The 21,615-nt window shown below is 40.9% G+C and overlaps 1 protein-coding gene across 1 annotated transcript in view; it reads right to left on the bottom strand.

Moving 5' to 3' along the window:
• Positions 1-17,478, bottom strand: part of Tm9sf3 (transmembrane 9 superfamily member 3) — a 46,192-nt gene extending 28,714 nt beyond the window's left edge. Inside the window, exons 1-3 of the mRNA XM_051199937.1 lie at positions 17,216-17,478; positions 9,008-9,203; positions 1,008-1,130 (exon numbers count right to left, since the gene is read on the bottom strand). Of these exons, the coding sequence (XP_051055894.1) occupies positions 1,008-1,130; positions 9,008-9,203; positions 17,216-17,311 (415 nt within the window). The 5' untranslated portion in view covers positions 17,312-17,478. The remainder of the gene's footprint in view (positions 1-1,007; positions 1,131-9,007; positions 9,204-17,215) is intronic.
• Positions 17,479-21,615: the final 4,137 nt, after the last annotated feature.

Here is a 21,615-nt window from a genome sequence, read left to right as displayed (position 1 = left end):
ACACATAAAGATATACCTGCCTCTGCCTCTGCCTCTGGGATGCATGAACCACAGTGCCTGGTATATGAGATATATATAAATAAATAAATAACAGGAGAACTAAGAAAAGAATCTGTTCTCACTGCAAATGAAGAAGAGCCTTGTTTAATGAGCTCTTGAACTATAGGCTCAGAAATCTTCAACAAGCCCTTACCCTATCTATCTTCCTCCACCCTCAGAGCTGATCACAGAAATGCCTGTGTACTGTAACACTAATACAGTCATTTATAAAAAATGCTTATTTTATATACCTAATTAACACAGAGTAGAATAACAGCCCCTATGCCTAAGTTTGTATTAACCATATTATGCCTCTTCCCCAATAATATGGACAAGCAAGAGCTAAACAAGAGTAATTCTTCAGCCCAGTGTGCACGCCTTTAATCCCAGCACTCAGGAGGCATAGGCAGGTAGATCTATATGAGTTTGAGGCCACCCTGATCTACAAAGTTGAGTTTTAGGACAGCCAGTGTTACACAAAGAAACCCTGTATCAAAAAAAATAATAATAAATAAAACAAACAAACAAACAAAAAACACTTCAATATTGAATGTTTTAGAAAAGGACAAAAACTGATAAAATAAAGCATTCAAGAAATTATCATGCCCCTAAAATACTACTATAGCGTCACATAAAGAGGCAAATTCCAAAAATCCTATTCAATCCCTCCACTCTATTTAAGAGAAAATAAGCTGTGAAGAAACTACAGAAGAGTGAAATTTCAGATGTTCCAAGAGCCTCTGAATTCCTTGAGTCTGAAAAGTCTCACCATATAAACCCGTTATTTGAAAGTTTCCTATAAGGTTTGGCAGTACCAAAAATGCTTCCAGTAGGAGGAAGCCATAAAAATCATCATTAAAGACTATTCTGGAGCAAAGAGTAGAAAAACATTTCCATCACGATCTAGAATATGGTCACCTTAACTAACTGGTTATATGAAATTTTACTTTGTAACAGAGAGTACTTACCCCATATTGGTAAGTCATCTATGTACATCTGGTACCAATAGTGATTCTTGATAGCATACACAAATGCATCTCTCTTCTCTTTATCTAAGTCAATTTCACAGTAAGTACCTGGCATCACATCATCTGCAAAGTAAAAGCTACAAATTAACTGATTTGGCTTGAAAATAGTTACAGGAAATACAGCACAAGAAAAAAGTCAGCATCTGCATAGGCTAATTTCTATTTCCAATTGTTCAGTAGTCTGGTGATAAGCACATGGGAGTACAGTGAGCTATCCTATCCAGTTTCTGTATACCTTCCATTACCTTATAATGAAAGATTTTTATCGTCTTTATTTTCAAAGATTACCTTACATGAAGAAATATATAAGGAAATAATGCAACAATAACAAAGTCCCTTTAAAATAAACTGATATAAAAACAAAGAACAAAAGAGCATAAGGATATGAGTCTAAGCAGAGATAAGAGTAGCTTTAGGGTCACTCAAATATACATTGATTCCAATAGCACAGAAATCCAAGTCATCAATGGCCACAGAAGCCATTTCAAAACATTTCAAAAATGTTTATTTAAAAATAAAATTCTAGGTGACAATCAAAAGGATTAAACTTCTGATATATTATTTAAGCAATTACAACAATATAAATCTTAACAAGAATAAAAAATAAATACATTTTCTTAATGTTATTCTGGTAATTTAGAATCTGAAATTCAATTTTCCCACAGAAACATGAATTTCTTAAGTATTACTGTTTTTTAAAGGTTATAGATGAATGATGAATTTAATGGCTACCTGTAACAATATTTCCTTATGAACTAGTCATCTGAATTACAACTTGATATTAGAGAGCATGTCTGAGAAAACAGCTTCCTCTTGTGAGAGATTAGCCTGGAGTGGATCCATCCCAAATAACACAGCCCAGCCATCTCCCAAGGAAGGGGGATAGGGAAGACCCACCTACTCTTACCCTCCAAGTACAAAAATATAACACTGCCTATGACTTGCACACACATTTTCTTCCTACTTCATCCCTTTTGAACAACAAGGAATCTAGGATTTTCACAATGGTAGTATCTAGTATTGAACAGTTAAGAGGAAATGAAATTGCTCTAAAGAGTTTCCACAGCAAAAGCTAGAACTGTCTGTCAGCAGGAGGTATCCAAAAGAGACTTCTACAGAGTACACTAATCTACAGAGGGCAAGGGCAACAGCAGATGGATCAGACGGGACAGATGGGATGAAAGAAGTCCAGGCTTGGCGTGCAACAAATCACTCTAGTGGCTGCAGAAGACTCACAGCTGTCCCGCAAAGCCACTGTATGCTGTTACACTATTTAAATGGACATCATCAATGTGATAGTTTTAAGTAAAAAGTCCTGTGATACACATCATGTGTTTACCTATATAAAGGATTCCCCACAATCTAACGCCAATTCAAGTTTCCTCACTCATAACCATCCTCTTCCCTTCCACTCTACCATGACTGAACTGCCCACAATCCCTGTGAATATGTACTCTCTGGCCTATGGAGCATGGGGCTCACACTAACTCTAGCAGGAAGACCATTCTAAAATCTTTATCATCCACAGGTTCTCCTCCATAGAGTATTCCCTGATTCCCCCACACACACACACTCCACTTCTGCTGAGGTTCCTAGTTTTATCACCAATTTATCACGGCACTGCAAAAAGGACAGTGGGTGGTCATTTTAATGAAATTCCTCTTTCAGATATGAAGGCAAATATAAGCCTCACAAATAATTCAACAGCCTGACTGCCCAACCAAAACAGCACTCCTCTCAGGGGGGAATTGCTGTGAAGACAATGTGTACAAAGATGCCAAGTGACTGTCCACATTATATATAACTGAAAAACTAGCCTAAAAAAAAAAAAAAATCTTGTCATAAGTCACTGGTTGAAAATAACAGAGCATACCTTCCTCACATAAAACCAAACCTACAAATTCTGAAGAAGATGCAACTGAGATTTTGGCAATGTAGAAATCTTAAGGAGGGGACAAAAACAAAGCCATAACTTAGCAAATGTTGCTACTTACTTTTCAAACAGATTACCACACTAAGTAGATCCCAGAACCTAAGTGCCATTGTGTGCCTAATAAAAGTCCAGAAAATAACACTGCAAATACTGAGTTCCCCCGAAATGTACCATGCTACCATACTTACACTTTCTCTTTTGATGGCATTACTAAAATGAAAAAGCAGATTCTTACCTCAAATTCAATAGCACTTAGCAAAATTATAGTGAAATCACAACGAGACATGGGTAAATTCTGGAGTTCTGGTTTGAGTCCCACTACTTACTAGCTACCTGAACAAAAACAAATGGTTTAACCTCTATGACCCTCATGTAGCCCTCAACTGTGAAACTGAAAATAACTGTGCTGACTTCTTTTAAGGCTTAGTGTGAATGCATTTAGTTTTCTTAAGTATTTCTGACCTCACACTCTTGAGAGAATCATGAAAGTGTTACTTCCCCTGCCACAAACCCACCCCCATCCCACCCTGCAAATGTACATTCACACAAAATTAAGCACACAATTTCAGAGTGCCCACAGAGAGGGAGCCCTGAATGCAGAGGTCTGATTAAACTAGATTCACAGCCCAGCAGTCTGGAGTGAAATTATATACTCAAAAACCACCAAATAATTAAAAAGAAAAAGCATGGACTGGAAATACTGGTATATGCACAGTTAATTTAAAAACTATATAAAAAGTACATAATAACTGAGAAACCTGACCAGCAACATAAACCACAATTTGTAGGCTACTTGGTAATAGGTATCACAAACTGCCAACTGGCTTAGTGGTACAACCCTGTAATCCTAGCAACTTGAAAGCTAATACAGGATTGCAAGCTCAAATTCAGCCAGGGCTACTGAACAAGCTCAAATCTAGGCCATGTAATTTAGCATGGATGTGTCTTAAAATAAGAAGGGTTTTTTTTTTTTGTTTGTTTTGTTTTGTTTGTTTTTTGTTTTTTTAAGGGCTGGAAATGTAGCATGGCGCAAGAGCACTTGCTTACACATTCATGAGGTCCTCCCCTCAGTTCAGTCCCTAATTTAAAAAAAGAAAAAAAAAAAAAAAAATGAGTCCAGGCAGTGGTGACACACGCCTTTAATCCTAGCACTCAGCAGGCAGAGGCAAGCAGATCTTTGAGTTTGAAGCCAGCCTGGTCTACTGAGTTCCAGGACAGGCCCCAAACATACACAGAGAAACCCAGTCCCTGTCTTGAAAAAAACCAAGTGGGGGGGGGGGGAGGGAAGAAGAAAGAAAACTGCCTTAAAATGTTTTTTGGCTTTCAACTCTGTGTGTGTGTGTGTGTGTGTGTGTGTGTGTGTGTGTGTGTGTGTGTGTGTCTGTTTGTCTGTCTATCTGTCTGACTGTCTTTCTGTCTGTTTTTCAATTTCATATTTCTAACTTCTAAAAACTTAGGCTTGCAAAAGATCTATAGATGCATTACAATACTTTATGCAAAAACTGACAAAAGGCTTTGTTATTTCGAAAAAGAAAAAGAGGAAGGGAGCAGATCACCTTGTAACTAGAGTGGGGAAAATTGCATATCCTAATTTCAGAGTAATACCTAGCCACATTTTAAGAATAACAATATAAACACAAACTCATGCCAGGCATTGCTGGTATACGCCTTTAATCCCAGCACTCGGGAGGCAGAGGCAGGTGGATCTCTGTGAGTTCAAAGCCAGACTTGTCTACAGAGCAAGTTCCAGTATAGGCTCCAAAGCAATACAGAAAAACACTGTCTTGAAAAACCAAAAAAAAAAAAAAAAAAAAACAACTTGGGAAAAAAAAAAGGACAAACTCACAAACGTCATAAGAAAAAAGGAATATAAAAATAATTATGTATAACTTAACTGAGTTAGAAATACTCAAAATAGTGGCATATAATAAGCACTATATGAGGGTTGAGCTTTTTAAAAGAAAAAAAAAACAACATAAGTAACATGAATTCAATTTTCACTTTCCTGTAATATGATCTTAACATGGACCCCAGGTTGACTGGGAATTACCAATCCTTCCATCTCAGCCTCATACGTGTTAGAATTACAGGATTGCACAAATATGATTCATTTAATTTATTTTTTAAACAATTTAGATGAATAGAAATTTCTATTTTTATATTCTTCTGAAGATCCTAATCTTACGTAGTGAAACTATATTACAATTAGCACAAGGTACTAAAGACTAAAGAATTGACAAGTTTCAGACGCTAATTGTTTGGTCTGGTTAAAACACTGACGGATTGAAACCAACAGGAAGAAAAATCTAGCAGCAAGCTCCTGTACCTCCAATTATCAAGGAAAGTTTAAGCATAGGAGGATTTCTTCTCCCTCCTAAAAGTCCTCAACTGTAAGTATAAAAGAATGTGAGTTCTTCAGGAAAAACAAAATAGTAGTAGGAGTTACTCTTCTATTGCTGTGTGTGACCAAACACCATGTCCAAGGCAACAAGAGGGAAGAATGTATTTGGGCTACAGCTCCAGAGAGATAGAGCCCATCACAGTAGGGAAGCACGGCAGCAAGCAAGCAAGCAAGGCAGCTGGAGCAGAAGCTGAGGGCTCACACACTGAAACACAAGCACCCAAAGACAGCGAACTGGAGAGCCAAGATGGAGAATCACCTAACTCTAATTACATAAGGATTTAAACAGCACTGACATTCCTCCATATCTGCAGCACCCAAGATAAAAATACAAAATGCCATCTACATATTAGGTTAGGATATTAAAAGAAGAAATAATTAAAAAGAAAAATAATATAGTATGTGGAAAGGAAGAATCACTAGGCATCATTATTTTTCAACTATTAATGTCCTTTATTATATATACCATAGGATTCTCAAATAATAGGGAAAGGTGCCAGGCAGTGACTCCCCTGGTTAAAAATATTATCTCAGATGGACATGATGACTCATGGCTGTAATCTCAGCACTCAGGAGACTGAGACAGAGGATCATAAGTTCAAAGCCAACCTTGGCAAGGGCCAGCAAGGGATATTACAATAAACGCTAGGCTTAAGCTAGCCTGCCCCACATGGTAATAACTTTTTACACACACACACATACACACACACACACACACACACACACACACACACACACGAGAGGCAGAGAGAGCAAGCGAGCAAACAAAACAAAGATAAGAATTATGATCTCAATCATCTAATAATGGGTACTATCTCTTAGAACATTGTCTAGCATCTGGAGAATGTATATTTACTTTTATGATGCTAGACAATTTATTAAGAGTTTACTCAATCTTAACAGCTAGGGTGTGAAAGAATATACTAGCCTAATGGAACCAGAGGAGAGTAAGGTAATTTGGGAATAGATAAAATTCTACAATCAGTAAACTAACATTTCAGAATTGCTAATATATAAACAAGTAGAATCCAGATCCATACTATGTATATTAAGAGGCACAGCAATCACAATTCCTCAAACATAAACTATAGACCCGCAATGATTCTATCGGGTATATTAGTTCCCTTGCTTCCCAGACAAGAACTACAAACTACAAAAGATCAAAGAGGCTGAATTATCTCCCTACAACCACACAAGTAGGTACAGGCAGAGAGAGCTGAGCTATACCACGTCTGATTCTAAGACTAAGACAAGTTCTTGCCACTCCATTACAGCAATGTCCTAAAAGATAGTACCCATAATTAGACAGTAATAAAATGAGGCCTGGCTCAAAGATGCCTAATATAGATCTGTCCTTGTGTATTTAACGCATTTTCTCTTAAATGGTCTCAATTAGCATTTCTGTCTAGCACTAGCATATTAAAAAAAAAAAGAAAGAAAAAAATCTGCATAAAATCTGAAGTCATCCTATACAACCCAGACCTAAAATGGTCTGTCTTCAGACAGGGTTATGGTTAGTTCCTTAACATAATCTCTCTAGTGACCTTCAATGCTACAAAATGGTACCAATCCAATCAGCTTCACAGAATCTGCTAGGTTAAAAGAAAAAAACAAAACTTTCTGTACGTGTGTGTGCGCGCGCATGTGTTTGTTTCTGTTTATTGCATGTGTGGTATACATGTGCCATTTTCAAAATTTTACTACATATGAATATGCCTTCCAAAGAATCATTAAAAGTCAAATACTTGATATGAAAGACTTAAAAACAAATAGTAGCAGGATATAATGGTACATGTGTGTAATCCCAGCACTCAGGAGGTGGAGACAAGAGAGTAAGAAGCTCAAGGCCAGCCTTAGCTACATAAAAAAATTTGTGGCCAGCCTGAGTTTCATAAGTCCCTATCTTAAAACACCTCAAAATAAATAGATAGATAGGCAGGTAGGTATGTAGGTGTGTATTTAAGTAGGCAGGTAGGTAGGCAGGCAGGTGGGTAGGCAGGTAGATAGACAGACAGACCGATAGATGGATCAATGGTTCACATTGAGACAGTGTTCTGGTTTCTACTGTATTATTAGTATTAGTATGAGAGCATGCTATCTTTAAAAGTTTATAAAAATAAGTAACAATCAGGAACACTTTCAAAGCATGATCATCAATATCCATAAACCAAAGAAACAAAAGCCTATAGTGGAGGAAACAGAAATCAATTCCCACTGGCTACTTCAATTGGGCTACCCAAGTTAGCTGCATCGTTCACCTAAAGGCGCAGAACTAGCTAGACCCCAAGAACTGCTACCTTTCTATTACAACTGGTAGTTCTTTCATCCCTCAAGTACCCAGCTTAATCTGAAAAGAAAACAAACCTCACTTTCAAGCCCATAGTAGCAGCCCCTGACTATTTCCATCTCAGGCTCGAAATTAAGAGAAAAACATAAGGTTAAGACTGCTGAGGAAATGTTCCTTCAGGTAAGTAAGGCATAAGGGTTTCAAATCTGATGAAATAACTGCTCCAAAGCAGGACTTGAGGATTTATTCTTTCGCTAGCTCCTCTCTAGTAAAGGAGACATGTCTATCAAATATGGAAAAGGAGAAACTAGGTGGATAAATACAGCACTGGGGTTCTCAAAGATTGCATGTTCTAGTTTAGTTTCTTCCTATTTGTGATTAAGTATTTGTGATTCAATTACATTATTAAATTAAAACATGCACCTCAGGGTATGTTTTCAACACTCATAAAATTATAGTCCACACCACTGTGGTTTAAATTTACAACTCAATTTTATAATTAGGTCCCAAGGGGCATTAGGGAGGAGGTATAAAATGTATAACCATTTTCAAAACAGTAACAAAAAATGTCTGATATATAACATAATTTAATAAACCAAAGTATCATTACCTTCATATCTCATTTTGTAGCCTAGTCCCAGTGCACTAAAAATATCAGAAGGCAGGTACTATTCATATTACATACCATGAACACAAGGAAGTGAAGCAAACAACAATGTTACTACAGTCAACTGTATGTGACAGAAATGAGGCTAATACGATGCCCATGTTCTATTAAAAATCAAGGCCCCTAATCAAAGAACTCCAACTTCCCAGAGACTCTTTAGCCACGGTACTACCAATGCCTGTGCAGGGAGTCAATGCCTGTGCAGGGAAGTACTCCTCCACAGAGGAACACACGAAGAATAAACACAGTCTCACAGCAGCTCCAATAGACTTCCCCTCAAGTTTAACAGTGTCTGACTTAACTCTTAAATGTTCTAGGTACTAAGAGGATGAATTAATATAACAATACCAAGTAAATTCTAAGTATATTGTATAAGTTAAATCTGTGGTTTTACACACACTTCTCAATAACTACATATCCCTTTGGAGACTCAAATCTCCAAAAATTATTATGAATTTTGTGAAGGCCTTCCCTGGCCATACATGTATTAATTAACTAAAAAGTTTACTGGAAAAAATACTTTTTTTCAGAAAAAACTATGCTAGAGAAACATTCTATTAACAATTTACTTCACTGAAGATCCATAATGTATAACCCCATACAATAAAATTACCTGGCCCAATGTCAGCAAGGACTATTAATGTTGACTTACCTTTAAATTTAATATCCAGGCCACTAAATTCTAATTCAACTCCTTGAAGTGCTTCTCCCAAAGTTTCATGGTAATGACTGATACTTTTTTTTGAGCCTACACAGAATGGAAGTGAAAAGTATTTATATGTTTCTTGGCGATTGTGGTAGGGCCCAACAGTATTCATCCATAAAACAACTTCTTCTTTATCTTGATACTGTAACAAGAAAAACAAGACAAGTACTTTTAAAACATCTAATTCAATTAAGTGCATTGTCTACATTCAGGATGCTAAAAAAAGGTGAAACAAAAACTGAGTACCAATGCCTACAACTTCAAAATCAAGTTTCATGACTCCTAAAACTTTATCCTGACTGTGATCTCAGGATCTATTTTCTCCAAACTTGGTTTTATAAAAGACAATGTAAGATCATAAGAATGGGTTTATAACTATTAAATAATGGTAAGCATTATACCAACATATTTGTCAGAGAACCCTGCACAAGGAAGGAGGAAACAAAATCAACACTTCATCTAGAACCTCATGCTAATCATTACTTTCCCTCCCCCCACAAACCAATGTCAGCACAAATAAATACAACTTTTCTCTCTTAGTCTTTCTCACATATACTGCTCAAAGTACTAGACAAGAGACAAATAACTAAAAAAAAAAAAAAAAGAAAGAAAAGCAACACTGTGAACCCAACATTCAAACCCAACCCCACCTGTCAAAACAGACTCACTTTGCACATATATTTCTTTGAATAATTATATCTCTAACCATCAGTGAATATTAGTTATATCCTCATATATGCTGGGGACAGTCAACTTCATGTTTTATAATCTGCCAAACATTTCTTAAGATCTCTATAAATTTAAAATTTATAACAACATTAACTAGACACTATCAGATTTTTTAAAAATATTTCAAATTATGTGTAGTGTGTTTGTGTTCCTGTGTGTGTGAGCGCATGTGCACACACACACACACCCTTGGAGGCCAGAGGCATCAGATCTACCTGGAACTGGAGGTACAAAGAGTTGTGAGCTGCCCTCTAGGTGCTAGGAACCAAGCTCTGATCATCTACAAGACCAGTAAGTGCTCAGGTACTTTCAAGTTAACTAATGGTGTAAAAGTTGATCCAATGGAATAATACTTATGAAGTGCCTACCATGTTCTTTTTTCAAGTGATTGTGTTCACCATTCAAAAATGAAGAATAATGTTCTTCTTCCCTTCAAGTTCCCAATCCACACAGAACCATATAAGTAAATGATTAACAATAGAGAAAGGGTTATGATTACAGAAAGCTATTGTAGCAACAATAAAGGGACAATTAATTCTGCTTTAGCTGAGAAAGATCAGGTGAACAGGAAACTATAAGCTGCTTCAAGCAAGTTCAGAAAACTACTACAGCTAATCTCTACTCGTTAAGTACAGAAGCAAGGGTCTGAGTACTGTGGTCTCCATAGATCCTTTTATCTGGGGGCAATACTGACAAATGTGTATGTAGGTCATTGGTCTCCCATAATGCAGAACCGCAGAGCACTAATCTAAGCACTCCTTTGTACTTGCACATCCCCAGAATTCTCCAAATTGAGATCTTTCTGACCAGAGTTCCAAGAATTAAAACCTATCCACCAAGGCAAAATGTCATCATGTACAAAAGTACTTAATACACTGGTAAATAATACCACTGTAAAGTTCCCTGGCAACTTAGTCAAAGCCTGAAGGAAGCACTGACTGAAACAGCATTCCTTCAGAGACAAAAGCAAGAAGTGCCCACTAATAAGAACCTGGCCATGAACCTGCTGAATCTGTAGAAGTGTTACATATCATTCTAGAAAAACACCTTTGAGATAAACCTCAATCAATATAAGTATCTTTAGAAATAAAAAATCTGACTATAAAATTATTTCTTTAAAGTTAAGGCATTCACTTATTTGAGATACTCTGAAACAATCTAAGGGTTACAAAGTAGGTTAAACCCACATTCTGAAACAAAGTTAGTTGTTTTGAACATCTGTGAAGACTTGACAGGCTGGTGGAGTTGTGCTGCATGAGCCAAGAACTACAACAAATGTGTGCACATTCTCTGGTCCAAGATACTGTCTAGGAAGAGGACTAAGGAAGCAGTCAGAAACACAAAGTTGCAGGTGAATCCCCACTGCACAATCTAAGCCTCTGGGCAGGGCTCCAGCAGCAAGCAGAAACAGATTGGACCTGCAGGTGAGCACTTCTACAGAGCTCCTTTTATGCAGGCAAATACAATGAAGTTAAAATGTTTATCACTGCATCCCAGACTTGATTCCACCCTGAAAATAAGAGTTCCCAAGCCCAGGTCAAGAATTCATTTCCCTGAGCACAGTAGCACACACCAATCAAATGCTTAGTTGTAGCAGGAGGATGATAAATTTGAAGCTAATCCAGGATACACATTGAGACCTTATCTCAAGAAAAATTGGAATTTTATCTTAAGGAAAAAAAAATGTTTAAAGATATCATGAAGCTCACAGAAAGAAACAAAAGGGAGATTTTGAAGACCCTTGTAAGGAGAAGGGCAAGCTTTTTCTCCCCTCAAGCTGCAGACAGACAAATTCTCCCCAAATCTGTAATGCTCTTCCTTCACTAATCTACTTCTTAGAAACCTGTGGAAAAGCTGGTCTAATTCCCTCCCAAAACATCCCATGAAGTCCTAGCAAACACTTAAAACACTCTGCTCAGAAAAACTGCACTGGACAATGGCACCAAGAAAAAAGATGCTAAAATTCACCTGAAAAATGTTGTATGGGGGGGGGGGGGATGACTGTCGAGGAAGCATGGGGGGGGGTCCATAGCATGGCAGTAATTCCTTCCACGTGAAGCTCTGGGGGAGCAGCCAGAACCCAGCCTCTTGCACTCTTTACCTGGTCACTCCCTGCCTTCAGAAGAGCCTCCGGGACACTTCCCACTGTTCATTCCAGTGGGAGCTTTAACACTGCCCTCCTTTCCTCTCGCACTTCCCCTTCTCTTCTGCCTCTTCCTGCAATCCACCATGCCCACCGTTTCTCCGGCAGTCAAATTCTACTTGCCCTTCAGAAGCGCTGAATGCCCCATTCTCAATTGCTCAGGTTAGGCCTTAACTGGCCACCCCTTGCATGGCATGACCTTATCAGCTTCTGCAACAGCATCACACAAGCTATCATTTTATAACTACATACTAGGACCTAGGATGCCTAACATCTTAACAGAAACATGGAATCTTCTCAAAACTCTGTAAGATAGGCCATATTATTTCACCTGTTTTACAGACTCAAAACAAAAACAAGAGATGTTAAATAATTTGCCCAAGCCAGGGATGGTAGAATACACCAGTAAATCACAGCCTTTGGAAGGCTTCAAGCAAATTCTAGGTCAGCCTTGACTACCTAGCAAGACCTTGTCTCATAAATAAATGTGTTCAAGCTTATATAATTATTAGTACCAAGCTTACAACTTAGAACTATACTTTTGTTGACTTCTAAATAGCTTTATTAACCAAAAAGAATAAATTTTAAAAAGCACAGCTGTATGGAGAAACAGAAATATACTGCACTCAATGTACCAAACTTTTCCATTTGAGACTTTAATCTGCCCCAAATCACAATTCCTAAAGTCAAGGCCTTCTTCTCAAGTAGTCATAGGATCAGGTCCCGCTTATTCTGTTACGTTTGAGGTGAGGACTCCAAAACTTTCTTCCCCAGCAGAGGTCATTAATTTCCCACCTCAGGAGGAACACTGAAAAGGTTTTTGCTGAACTCTTTGTAAAATCCGAATAAAAGAGGAGGGGGAGGAAGGAAGGAAGGAAGGAAGGAAGGAAGGAAGGAAGGAGCCCACTAAGGATCAAGAGCTCAGAATAAGGCCCCAAATGCTACCTTTCATTTTACAAGAAAAAAACACATTGACTTTAAAATGCTTTAACCAGAGAAAGCAAAATCCATTTCTGTATTTCAGAAATCAGTTTCAAAAGCCTTTCAATTATTTGAAACCACACATAAGAATTCGATTACGAATAAATTGGAAGTGTAGTTTTGAATCATAGATTGAGATAAACATTCTTTCTTAAAACAACTCTGTCCCTAAACTTTCAGTCTACCATTAAGTACAGCTCCAAACAGGACCAAATATAGCATTCCCTACAGACCAAGTCTGCATCAGCACATTCACAAACTCACAGGACATGCCTTATTCTCAAGATAAATCTTCAAATGTTTCTAATGTTCCTATACTTCTAACAGGGACAAAGACAAAGCTGATTTGCCAAGCAAAGAAACCCCACTTCTGGGGCTAGAGAGCTGATTCAGTGGTTAAGAGCACTGGCTGCTCTTTCTTGGGATGGTTTCAGACTCAGTTCTCAGCAGGCATAAGGCAGAGCACAACCAGCTCTAGTTCCTGTTCTAGGGATCTGATGCCCTCTTCTGGTCTCCATGGGCACTGAATGCACGTGGTACCTGTACAAGCCCAAACACCCATACAGAGAAAATAATGCTTTTTTAAAAATCTTTTTCCAAATCATTCAATGGTACAATATAACATGTTTCTGGCACAGGCAAAGCCATCCTAGGCACAGGTGAGGTGCTACCCACATCAGAAGTCCTGAAACTACAATTACAAAGGATTACAAAGAAAAGGGGTCCCAGGAGGGAACCTAAAGATGTGTGCCTAAGGTTATAACCTTACATGGGCAATGGTCTGGTTTTGTTCAGTGCTTTAAGCAAGCTCCGTGCTTCCAAAACTAAGTATGTTAGTCCCAGTGGTTGCTTGATTACTAAGTCACTCAATAGACACTAGCTATGTACTAGGACTAAGCACAGTGCTGTAGCATATATGTAGCAGGTGTGAAGAAAGGGGAGGAACACAAATGACAAAACACAACTTTGTGATCATGTTGAGAAAGAGGACCCATAGAAACCCAAGTGCCTTTCACCCACTGAGCCATCTTCCTTACCCCCTTCACTTAATGGCACGGGAGGGGGGGGGCACGACACTCACTATGTAGTCCTGGCTGACCTGGAACTTACAAGCAATTCACCTGCCTGCCTCCCAGTGCTAGGATTAAAGGTGTGTTCTATGTCTGGCTTTAAAAAGGCCTTTTGACGATCCTTCAATCATGTAATAGGAGACCGTCTTTAATAAGTGGAAGTATTCTTTAGTTTTAATTTCAAACAGTATGTCCTATAATCTACAGTCCAACTTTTAAAAACTAAAAGTAGCACGTCCTCCAGAAATCAACAGCACATTTCCTTCTTATTACTTTTCTAAGAAAGGAGAACTTTGGATAAATAAGGACATAAAGAACACTGGAAACGGGGGAGGGAGGAGTGTGGCTCAGTGGGCAGAGGTACTTGCTACTAAGCCTGATAACCTAAATGTCAATTTCAAGTCTACATAAAAGGAAAGAGCCATCTCCCACAAGTTGCCCCCTGGCCTCCACATGCCCACTGTGGCGCATGCACACTCACCTACCCAAACCACAGAAAAAAATAAATAAATAAACAAGTAAATGCAAAAACATAAAAACAAACAAACAAAAAAAACCCTAAAGTAAACTATATGGATCAAATGGCAAGCTAAAGCCCAGTTAAGTGGTAGATACAGAAAAAGGGGAACTTTGGGGGATAGCAAATAGTCATTCCTTCTTAATACCAGCTACTAATTTGGGGAACACATTACAAACTAAAACTTTCTAACCAGGAATAATGAATGATGCATGCTAGGAGCTGCAGCTATTCAGAAAGCCAAGGCAGGAGAATCACATGAGTCCATCCAAGAATTCAGGACCAGCTTGGCCAATCCTGAGACCCCGTTCCCATAAAAGCAACAGCAAAGCACTGGAGAGATGGCTCAGCAGTTAAAGTGCTAGTTATTCTTCCAGAGGACCCAGGTTTGGTTGCCAGCACCTGTAGGGTGGCTCGCCATCACCTGTCATCTACAGTTCCAGGGGATCCAACACCCTCCTATGGCCTCCATGGGCAAACGCACACATGTGAACACACTCTGATACAGACATATGTGCACACATAACAAATTTTTACAAATAAAAATATCTAAAAAGCATTAATATAGGACCCTTTGTTCAAAAGTAATTTCAAGATGGAAGTACAGTCCTGAATGACTGTTCATGCCACCTGCCCTTCATGCCCACGAGCTACCCTTATCCCTTCTTAATGCTAGTACAAACATCTCAGTGACACACAATGTGGACCTAGACTCATCCAAACATTTCTTCTTGAACTTAAAAAGTTCTATCAAGCCAGGTGGTGGTGGCACTCAACCTTGACAATTTGTCTCTTCCTTGAATATCAATTCTCTCTTCACTAGCTAGTTTTGTCTTCTTGGAAATTAAAAAAAAAAAAAAATCACTTGGTTATAGAGCCCCTGTTATCTGGCCAAGGTGAAGATCAAGAAGTAAATATAGACATGCAATGAATTACTATTCACTCTCAACTTTTGTCCAGCAACCACGTCTTCCTATCTTCACACTAGGTCTCCTAACCTAAAAGGACTAGCATTTGTGAAGCCAAGCCTTCTAGCTCCAGTAAGGCGCGTTTGGTTCTCAGCATTCACACAGGACTGCTTATAACCACCTGTAACTGTAGTTCCCAGGGGATCTGACAAGCTCTTCTAGCCTCTAAGACACTGGGCACATACATGATACACATACATTCATGCTGGCAAAACTATCACATAAAATAAAAATAAAGTTGTTTTTCATGGAAACTGCCACTTACATATTGTTTGTGAAATATGCTAGTCTTTGCATACTTAAAATTTATTAAATTATAAACTAAGACTTCCCTCTTCATAAATGAGTAAAATACAAGACTTAAAAAGTAGAATATAAATTTGTATGTCTATATGGTGGAATTGTAACTAATAAAAGCTCAGGATTTTACATAGGAGCTGAAGTACTAAAACGTTATCAAATACTATTTAAACTACTGAGTAAAAGGATACTTGTTGGGTATCAAATTACTACAATCTGTACTTGGTCTCTGTATATTATACAAAAAAAATACTTTTCATAAACTTTAGGACAAGTTAGCTGATAGAAAATAGTTTTCACTTAACTGCTTAAGATCTTAACAAAACCATTTTAAAGTGAAAAGTCACTTTAATGTCGGATTTACCAGTTCAGTGTTTCTGTGAATAAAAAAAAGAACTTATATAACCATGCAATTAGAGTCTGGCTAAAATAAGGTGACAGTTAATCCAGGCCTTAGAACAAAGTTTTGTTAATTACAAACAAAATCTAAAGTCTGGCCCCTTAAATGAGAAAGTCCTCGATTCGTCACCGATTAGCTACAACCGGGCATTCTCCAATCTTTCAAATTTAGCAAATACACAACTTCTCAGGCAAAAAAATCCTACCAATAAAACCAAAAACAATCATTCGACAAGCAACCTTCTAGATTTATTCTGACTTTCCCTGCCTCCTCGCGTCTGCCATCCTGGGGGATGAGGGGAGTAGCCCATAGCGTTTTAGCTCTAGGTGAAAGTCCCTCCAAGAGTCATTAAGTCCAAGCTTTGATGTGAAAATACAATTAAATAAGCCGCCAATCAACTTCAGACCAAATGCAAAAGTGAGTGGGGGTGTGGCCTGAGGGCTGGGTGACTCCAGGGTCCCTGGGGTCAGGGCTGCCCCGGTTAGAGGCTGCCCACCCGGACCCCACGTCGTCTGGGGACTCGCGGAGCGCGGACAAAGTTACAGGAAGGGCCTGGGGACCTAGTGCGTGCAGCGTGAAGACGTGTCCATGTGTAAACCGTCCACACCTCCGCTCCACTAACGCTGTCCCCCACCCCACGGTTTAAATCCGGCTCGGACAGGAGAGAGAAGGGTGGGAAAAGGCCGGAGCGGGCCGTGAGCTGATGGGCATTTCCTGGTTGGCAAGCGCTTGGCGATCACCGTGCATCCGTCTTCCGCCGTGTTGCGTCCCTGTACAGCGTCCAGTTTCCCGGGTCCCGAGCCCGCTCCTGGGCGACCCCCGAGCCCCGGCCCCGAGAGGCGGAGCCGAGGAGCAAGGCCCAGGCCGCCCGGACTGCTCGAAAATGCCTCCTCCCAGCTCCCGTGGATCCGGCCCCGCCATGCCCGACCGGAAGGAGCGCTCGGGCGGCCTCGGGGCTGCACCGGGCCTCCAGGCCGCGCCGGGCCTGGCGGGTCGGCAAGCGAGGGAGCGGACCGGGGGCGGCCGCGCGGCTCGCTTCGCCTCACCGTGTGTTCGTGCTCGTCAGACCGAGCCCGGGGCAGCAGCAGCAACAACAACGCGGCGGCCGCCGCCACGCCAGGCGCGCCCGGCAGCGGCCTCATCCTCCGCGCTCCCACAGGCCGGGCGCCGGCCCACCGACTCCTCCGCCGCCGCCGCCGATTCACATCCACCGGGCGCGGACAGACGCACGGGGCCCGGGCCCAGCCGCTGCCTCCGCCGCCGTCACCGCCCGCTCCGCGCCGCCCCCGCCCCCCGGCCTCCGAGCCTCTTCCTCTGACTCAGCCACGTCATCCGGCCACCCCGGCACACGCCGGAAGTCCTCCCGACGCCGGGCCGCAACCGCCGCCGGCGCGCGCAGGCCGTGGGCCCGAAGGGTTCCGGAGCCGGTGTGCTGCCGACCGCTCAGCCTCGGCCTGAGCCCTCGCGCCGGCGCAATCTAGGCTCCGGAGCCCAGCTGGAGGTGGCTGCGAAGCGGGCCGGGGCCGCTCACCTCACCGAGGGCCCGAGCGAACATCCACTTCCATCCAGCCCAGAAAATGAGCTCCCCAAGCTTCTTTATGGAAGATGATCATTGAACTTGTACAGGGTGTGTTGGGTGTTTTTAACATCCCCGAGTGCTGATTGGAACTTCTATGCAATCCAGAGATGTGGGCTAAACCGACGTTCTTGTTCATTTGTTTGCCTACGTATTGTCTTTCCCCTCATCTTCAGTCGTAAATGTGCCCTGGGATGGGATCGCCTCAGCACCAATCGTCTGCTCTTGTTTTCTGTACCTAAACCGGTAGTGAGGAGCTAGGTTTGGTATCTCACTCTTGTCACCTGAGCGCTCCGGAGGCTGGATTGATGGTTGCATAGTCAGTGCTTGCTTGGGTTACAGAAAATGAAATAAAGCAGGTCATGGAGATGCAGGCCTGCAATCCCAGCCAGCACTTGTGGGACCGAGGCAAGGTTGCTGAAAGACTGGAGCCAACCATGTCTACAGACCCAGTGCTAGGCCAGTCAGGTACCTCTATGGAACCCTGAGTGCATTCTGCCAGGTGACAGGCAGGCCAGCACAATGCCTGAATCCTTACACTGGCTATATAGCAAGGCCCATCTCATACCAACACATTAAGGACTCAGAAATACCTGTCAAATGAACAGAACAGTCTTCTAAATGTAGGGCTTGGGAGGAGACTATCTCATCCATCAGTATTGGGTAGAGCCTGGCATTTGGTCATGTAATAACAGCCAATATTCCATACTACCGTACTGTGCAGAAGTCTGAATGAGATCTCACTAACAATCGTCCTTCCCTGTTCACTACCAAAGAGTGCCAGAGTGATTGCCAAAAAGAAATCAGATTACATCACTTATCGGAAACATACCCTGAATAGTGAATAAGTAAATCATGGAATCACCAAGGATTTTATCTGCCAGGCACTATTTGATACTCACACAGACCCTATGAAACAGGTACCTTTAGCGTGTTAACATTACAGAAAAGTAACAGAAGCACAGGTTGGGCGACTTGTGCAAAGACTAGACCCAGTTTGCTTCTTTAGGTTTGTTTGTTTTTTTTTTTTTTTTTTTAACTGCTAATGTACTACCAATTACCCAGCTCTTTAAAAGGTGAATCACATGTGCACTCATTGGTAAATGTTACCCAAGAAGTACTTATAAATTGCTTCCATTTTAAATTGTATCATAATAGTTTACCTGTAGAAAGCAATCTGCAATCTTTTTCTTTTTTTTTTTTTTTTTTTTTTTTTTTGTGTTTTGTATTTCAAGACAGGGTTTCTCTGTGTATCCTCAACTCACCTGCCTCTGCCTCTCAAGTGCTGGGATTAAAGGTGTGTGCCACCATGGTCCTGGCTAGGAAACAATCTTAAATAATTAAAACTCAAACCATTACCAGAGTGAATCACATTGAAACTTGTATACATCTGTTTGAGACTTTGTACGGGTGGTGTGGTGTGGTGTGTGTGTGTGTGAGTGTGTGTGTGTGGTGTGGTGTGTGTGTGTGTGAGTGTGTGTGTGTGTGTGAGTGTGTGTGTGTGTGTGTGTGTGTGTGTGTGTGTGTAGACCAGATATTGACATAGGTGTCTTCCTCAATCATTGTCCACACTTTATTTTTTGAGGCATCATTGCTCAAGTATTTTGCTAGACTGTCTGACTAGCAAGTTCCAGGAATCCTGTCTTCACTTGCCAGATCCAACTTTCTAATCCTCATGCAAGAAATATACCAACTGAGTCATGTCTCCATCCCTGTTTGAATGTTTTAACCAGGCACTACATATATAATGAGGGTGGAGAGTGGTGCCCTTGCTCGAGGATGCAATCCAACTTCCTTGGGCTGTGACTGTCTTAGTGACTGTCTGTTGCCGTGAAGACAGACGCCATGACCAAAGCAACCCTTATCAAAGAGCACATTTAACTGGGGGGGGGGGGGGCTTACACTTTCAGTGGGTCAGTACGTTATCATCATGGCAGAGAGCATGGCACTGAAGCCGCAACTGGATCAGCTACATCCTAATCTCCAAGCAGAGAGAGTGAGCCTGGGTCTGGCATGGACATTTTAAGGCTTAAAGCCCACCCCCAGAGACACGCTCCCTCCAACAAGGCCACACCTCTCAATCCTTGTAATCCTTTCAAACAATTCCACTCCCCAGGGACCCACCATTCAAATATATGTGCCTATGGAGCTATTCTTCTTCAAACCATCACAAAGACTATGCACCTACACAATGAGACCCGACTTTACTGTGCAAGTTAGTTTTCTTTCTTTTTGTTTTCAACTTGACACAAACTAGAAACCCTCGAAAGGAGGAACCCTCAAGTAAGGAATTGCCTCCATCAGATTGGCCTGTGGGTATGTCTGTGGAGCATTTTTTTCTGATTCCTGATAGATGTGGTAGGACCCGCCCCATAGTGAAAGTGATACCCCAGGCCAGATGGTTCTGGGATACACACACACACACACACACACACACACACACACACACACGCTGAACACGCAGTGAGGAGCAAGCCAGCACTTGCTTTAAAGGTTCCTGAGCTCTTGCCCTGACTCCCATCAATGATGGACGGAGACTTGGAAATGTAAGCCAAATAAAGCCTTTCCTCCCCAAGTTGGCCATGGTGTTCAACACAGCAGCAGGAAGCAAACTAAAACTAATATCTATGTTCTGCCTTCACTTAAATATACATCATGTTCTTACACTTCTGTGACCTATGCAGTGCTGGGGGTGGACCCAGAGCCATCTATGAGCTAGGCAAGCACCTTGTCACATAGCCACTTGACCAGTCCTAAGCCTTTGCTCTTTATCTAGAATGCCCTTCTTCACCTCCTCTCTTTGATTCTGTCCTTCCAAGGCCAGCTGTATCGCCCATCTTCAGTGATATTGGGCATCATGCTCTCGGGCAATTGAGCATCCCTTCTTTGGGATTCCCGTAGCATGTGGTATGTCACATCATACTTACTACCTAATATCAATTCCTCTTCCGTATTGCAGTGTGACCTTCTTTGATGGCAGGAACTACCATTTGATGATCATTTGTCTGAGCTGCCAAGATAGTGCCTGTCACATAGATATTCAACAACTATTTGCAGAATATGAAAACATTAACAAGTGAAAAGGCAAATCACACAGCAGTATTTAAAGAATGCTTTCCAGCTAGTATCGGAGACATCACAAGGCAGTGTGTGATTAATTGCTTATGAATCTGACATCAGTAATTGCTACTGAAATCAGGGGAAGCATCTTATTCATCTTTGTATATCTTCCAAAGCATCTAGCACAGTAACTGGCTCCTAGTGGAGGCTCGGCAAATGCTCCATGAATGAATAATCACCGCCTTTGAATGAAGCAATGATGGGCAATTGTAGAGCAAGCATCATGAGTGCTACATTGAGATGGATGAGTAGTTTCTTAAACATCCATCAGCACCAGCCTTTTAGCCTCCACAGATTGGAGGCATGAGCTTTTGCTGGGTTTTGTTGGGATCACTAGGCTGACAAGAAGGGTTCATTTGGAATGGTAAATTTAAAATTAGGAAATTTTACATTAAAGAATAGGCAGGGCATATTAAAAAAAAAAAATGCAGTGGTGGTACACGCCTTTAATCCCAGGACTCAGGAAGCAGAGCCAGGCTGATCTCTTCGAGTCTGAGGTCAGCCTGTTCTACAAAGTGAGTTCCAGGACAGCAGGCTGTTACACACAAAAAAAATCTTGTCTTGAAAAGCCAGAAGAAGAAAAAGAAAAAAAAAAGCACAATGTGATTGACTTGTAAGTGCTTCCCAGGTGATAACAGAAGCAAGCAGTACAAGAAGACACCTCATCTCAGTGGAGAATTTGGGGAAATGTTCTGGTGAGAAGAACTTATAAGGTCATCAGTTCAATAACTCTAGAGTTCAAGTGCTCTA

This window comes from Phodopus roborovskii, unplaced genomic scaffold (assembly GCF_943737965.1).
Source record: "Phodopus roborovskii unplaced genomic scaffold, PHOROB, whole genome shotgun sequence".
NCBI lineage: Eukaryota > Metazoa > Chordata > Mammalia > Rodentia > Cricetidae > Phodopus > Phodopus roborovskii.
The sequence above is the reverse complement of the archived record's forward strand: the minus strand, read 5'-3'. Positions and strand labels throughout refer to the sequence as shown.